The following is a 4,908-nucleotide window of genomic DNA, read 5'->3' as shown; positions in this document are numbered from 1 at the left end:
ACGCCAGCTCCCACCGATGCCGTCCTGGTCTGCACCACCGGCTCGTCCTCATTTTGCTGCTTACCTCAGTACATATCAGTCCCGCGCGTCCTGGGTGCTGCACGGAGACGAACAGGGCCGGCGCAGCGGCTCGTGGTCCTACCCCCTGCAGTTCCAGTCCTTTGGGGCAGGGCATGGCCTTCGCTCCACACCTGGTTTTGCACCAGTAGCTCTGATGATCGGTGACCCCCCTGGGTACTGTCGCTGCCTCCTGTCTGCACCCAGCTCTGGGCCGAGGCAGGACGGGCACCATCCACGCGGGCCCCAGGCCTTTGGGGGGGACCTGCTCTTCTGGCACCAGGATGGGTGCGGTTCCTGCGGGCTGGGCCGGGAGCAGGGGGGCTACCGGAAGCATCGCCCCACAGGAAAGGGCAGGGGGTGCCTGGGGCTCTCACGCAGGCGCCCAGGTGCCCCGGGCAAGCCCACGCCTCCGGGAACAGGGCTAATGGCAGGGAGGGCCCAGGGCGGCCGAGCTCCGTGCAGGGCTACGTAGTAATTGCATGTTGTGACGGGCGCCTGTGATGATCCGCTCCGTCCACCCGGCCGGCGTGAGTCACTTCCCCCGGCGCTGCCTCAGTTTCCCCTCGCCGTGGACGCCAGGTGACACGCGCGGGTCTGGCGCTCGGGGAATGCGGGCGCGTGGGTGCGGCCCCGGGCCGGGGCTGGCATTCCAGGACGGTTCCCAGCCCTGCCCCTGACTCACCCCGTGACCTGGGGCAGTCACTTCCCCTCCCCCCCGCCTCAGTTTCCCCCTCTCTTGGGAGCGTGGGCGTAATGAGCCTGACCCTCCCCAGGGAGGGGGCACTTGGTACTGGACAGATGAGTTGTTGCAGGGAGGGCCCAGGACTCCTGGGTCCCACGCCCGGCTTTGATGTGGAAAGGGGTAGAATGGCGCCATGGGGAGGAGGCAGGATGAGGCGAAGTGTTACTAGTGCCACTGGCAGCTCGTGGGTGGTGCTGACCCGTGTCTGGGCAGTGCCTCCAGCAGCACCTGGGCCGGCTCTGGGCTCCTTCCGGGATTGCCGGTGCCCACCCCCATCCCTGCGCTGGTGCTGGGACCCACCTGTTGCCCCCCAGGCTGCCAGCAGCTGACCCCTCCCCAGTGCCCAGGGTCCCGGGGCCTCTGCAAGCAAAGCAGCCCAGGTGCCGTAGGCCCGTGTCATCCCAGCGGTGAGGGAGGCAAGTGCCCAGGCCGGGGACAACCATCACCTCTGTCCCCTTCCTGCTCGCTGGCATGAGTCACCGGCGCACGGCCAGGACGGACGAGCCGGGGGGGCAGGAAGGGATTGTGACAAAGTCAGCAGGATCCGTTCCCGTAAACAGGAACCGCCACTTACCGCGCGCCGCTGGCGGGGCCCGGGGGACTGCGGGCTGGAGCCTGAGCATGTGTGCACGCATGTGGGGCAACGTGGGAGCAGGCGTGTACGTGCCTGATTTGGCATGGGAGTGTGAACCCATGGGCATGTGTGCATGTATGCATGTGATGGGTGTGCAACTGGGCGTAAGTGTATGTGGAACTGCACGCGTGTGAACATGTTGTGGGTGGGGGGGTGTATACTCGTGTGTGCATGTGTACATATGGATGTGCACATGGCATGTAGGTTGTGGCATCCCTGAGGGGGAGGGGCTCAAGGAGACCCTGCCCACCACGTGACCAGCCCCGTTAGGCCAGGGCCTCGTTAGGCCAGGGCCCTTGCCTCCTTGTGCTCTTAAGGCTGGTGCCCATCAGGTGTCATTGAAGGATGGGGTGGAGGCTCCCTCTCGCCACCCTGTGCTGGGGGGCACAGCCCAGCATGCCCCGGTGGGTGGCAGGGCTCCCCCCCCACACAACTCCCAGCCTCCCGTGCCCAAACCTGCCTGACTACAACATCGGCCTGGCCTTGGCAGCAGCTGCTCCGGAGCCGGCTGGGCACCCCACTCCTGCCCCTGGCCAGGCAGGCGAGGTCCCTGCATTCTTGAGCCGGCTCCAAGTAGAGTTGGGCAAGCCCCGGCAGGGGCGGTGCGGGGGATGCCTAGGCTCTGAGTGTGCCGCTGTGCCAGCACGCCAGGCTGGGACACGCTGCGTGTCACCAGCCGGCCACGGACGGGCGTGAGCACTGCTGACTCAGCCCCTTCACGTGGCGCTGAGTGGCCAGGATCCCACAGAGCCACGCTGTGTGGGTACAGGCAGGAGCTGGGATGAGGGCAGCCCCCGCCCGGCTCCCCCACTACTGGGGGGTCCTGGTGCAGGGACAAGGGCGTCTGGGCTGCCTGCCACGCGCGGGGACTCGGTGGCTGTCTTCAAGGCCCCTGGGAGGGCCCCGATCCTGGGATGGGGCCTGAGCACTCTCCATCTTTGGAGCAGTATCAAAAGCACTCGGGATCCTGGTTTCCCACCCCGGGACACTGCCTTCTCGGACCCTAGAAGTGGGTGGGCGGCGATGAGTGGCCTGGGGGATGTGGGCGCGGGGCCCAAGGAGGGCAGGGGGAGTCTCCCAAAGACGATCGCTACCCCCTGCCCCAAGCTGCCCAGGCAAAGACTGGTCTCTGCAGAGCGGGCAGGGCCCTGGGGTCTCGTGGGTGGTGCTGACCCGTGTCAGCCAGGAGATCGGGGGTTTCCCCTGGAGGAAGCGTCTCACTGAACGCGCTCTTGGACCGCGGGGAGGCGGGGAGCGCTGCCCGCAGCTCACGCTCCCACACCCGCCATGAGCAGGGCTCCCTGCGAGGACTACAGCTCCCCTGATGCACCGCATCCCCAAGCAGATCACGATCGACTGCTTCCTCTCCCCGCCAAATGGACCGTGGTGCATCCCGGAGGTACAGTCCAAGGGGCGGGTGGTGTAAAGCAGGAGCAGGTGGTGTCAGACCTGCTGCTCCCATAATGCTGTGCAGTGGCTGCGTGTCATTAGCCAGATGCTCCAGTTTTGGGGGGACGTATGGGTCTTCTCGGTCCCCACCCCAATCCCTGCATTCCCACCCCCTCTTCTGACCCCCCCACTTCCATGGTCGCTACTGGAGCTGCAGCAAACGCCACGGGGTTCGGGCAGGAGGTTGGGACACGGGACGATAGGATGCGGCTGCAAAGCCGAGGGGAACCCAGCCCAAGTCGGAGCAGGGCAGGCCCCGGGCGTGGGGCAGGGAGACACTGGGACAAACCCCGTGGGCGCTGGGCGAGTTCGCGCAGGAGACAGGCCAGCGCAGTATGCGGGGCAACGGGAGAGGGGGTAGAGGAAGTGTGGGTGCTGAGCGGCCCCGGAGCCAGCCCGGCCACAACCCTGATGCCCCGGCTGGGCTCCGTCCCCTCCTGCTCCCCGGCACCTGGGGGTTTCCAGGAGGAGCAGAGAGTCCCTGTCACAGCCAGGATCCCCGCACCATTGCAAAGCCACAGGCGCTACTGAGAGCCCGCATGGGAGGGGGAAATGGTGAGTCAGACGTGCCCAGGGAAGCCCCGGGGGGGACATGGGCCAGGCTCGGGTGCGAGGCCGGCTGGGTGCGGTGGCAGGGCGGGGAAGGGGTGGGTGTGCTGGTGAGAGCAAGGGGTTTGGGGGTCAAGACTCCTGGGTCCCCCCCCACTGGGCCAGGGGCAGGTCACGGCACCTGTGCTGCGTGGCGCTGATCGCTCCACGGGGTACGGCAGAGCCAGGGACCTTCCCCTCTGCGGGAACCGGGGCGTAAAACTTCCCCAGCAAATCTCTGCCCAGTGCTTGGGGCACCGCAAGCCCCAGGCAGGGCCGAGCTGGGCCAGAGGAGCTGCCCAGTGTCTGGCCAAGGAGACAGGAGCCCATTCCCTTGCCGGCCAGGCCACGGCCCCCCTCCCTCAGCCAGGAAGGACACACGGGGAAGGAAACGGCCTCCGTGCTGCTCTTTTGCAAGAGCTGGGGCCTCCTCCGGCCTGTGGCTTCTGGGATTGCAACACCCCGGCAGGCTGGGGCATTTGGGGGGCACCCCCCTGCCCTGCCCTGCCCAGGCAGCACAGCCTGTGCCCGCGGGCGAGGGTCATTCTGGGCCAAGGGGCTGGAGCAATGAATCACCCGGGTCTCTTCCCAACATAGGAGCTGGGTCCAGGCCATTTCTAGCCTCAGGCAGGTGGAAAGGCCCCAGCCCATGCTGGTCGTCTCCTGCCATGTCCGACGCCTGGCACTGGGAGGCCGAGCAGGGCAGACCCCGGGCCCAGAAGACCCTGGCGCCCGGCTCCGGCCGTGCTGGCTGCAGGGGCCCCGGCCGTGAGTCAGAGCCCAAATGGGAAGTAGATGCTGCAGGGAAAAAGCGTGGCCCTCCCCTCCCTCCCCCACAGCCCCGCGCCACTGGGATGGAAACAGGCTCCTAAGCCGGGCAGTGACCTCACAGCGCTGAGAATAGCCCCAGCCTCACCCCGCCGGGCAGCTGGGGCCTGGCGTGGCCAAGTATGGGCCGGGCTCCTGGGGCCAGTCACAGCCCAGTGGCCCCTACCCCCAGCACTGCCTCCACGGGGCAGGGACTCTGTGCCGGGGGGCACGGTCGAGCCCCGGTACTGCCTTGTCTTAGGAGGCTCTGGCACACGCTGCCCCCTGCTCGTGTCTGCCGGGAGACGGGCACGGAGCAAGAGCCACGTGCCCCCATAGTCGGCAGGATGGGCAGAGCCCAGGCACCGCCGGGGAAGGGCCCCCTGTACCCGGCAAGAACGGACCCGGCTGCTCCAGCAGCAGGGAGGGGCTGGGTGCCTGGTGCCCAGGTTGCTCCATGGCTTTCTAGGAGACTGTCCGCTTGGGGGGCGCTCCTGGGGCTTTGGGGTCAGGGCAGCAGTGCGGGGGGTGAGATGGGCACCCGGAGCGCAGGAGAAGCCAGGCCGGGGCGAGCGGGGTACGGGACAGGCTGCACGGCACGGGGTCTGCTGAGGATACGAGCGGGGGG

General features: G+C 67.8%; 1 protein-coding gene across 1 annotated transcript in view; it reads left to right on the top strand.

Annotated features, from left to right (window-relative positions):
* The first annotated feature begins 2,760 nt into the window (after positions 1-2,760).
* MIDN (midnolin) overlaps positions 2,761-4,908 on the top strand; it is a 30,992-nt gene continuing 28,844 nt past the window's right edge. The window contains 1 exon segment of the mRNA XM_025196563.1: positions 2,761-2,835. Coding sequence (XP_025052348.1) covers positions 2,761-2,835 — 75 coding nt within the window.

Source organism: Alligator sinensis, unplaced genomic scaffold (genome assembly GCF_000455745.1).
Source record: "Alligator sinensis unplaced genomic scaffold, ASM45574v1 scaffold1295_1, whole genome shotgun sequence".
Taxonomy (NCBI): Eukaryota; Metazoa; Chordata; order Crocodylia; family Alligatoridae; genus Alligator; species Alligator sinensis.
This window is presented reverse-complemented; position numbering and strand designations above follow the sequence as displayed.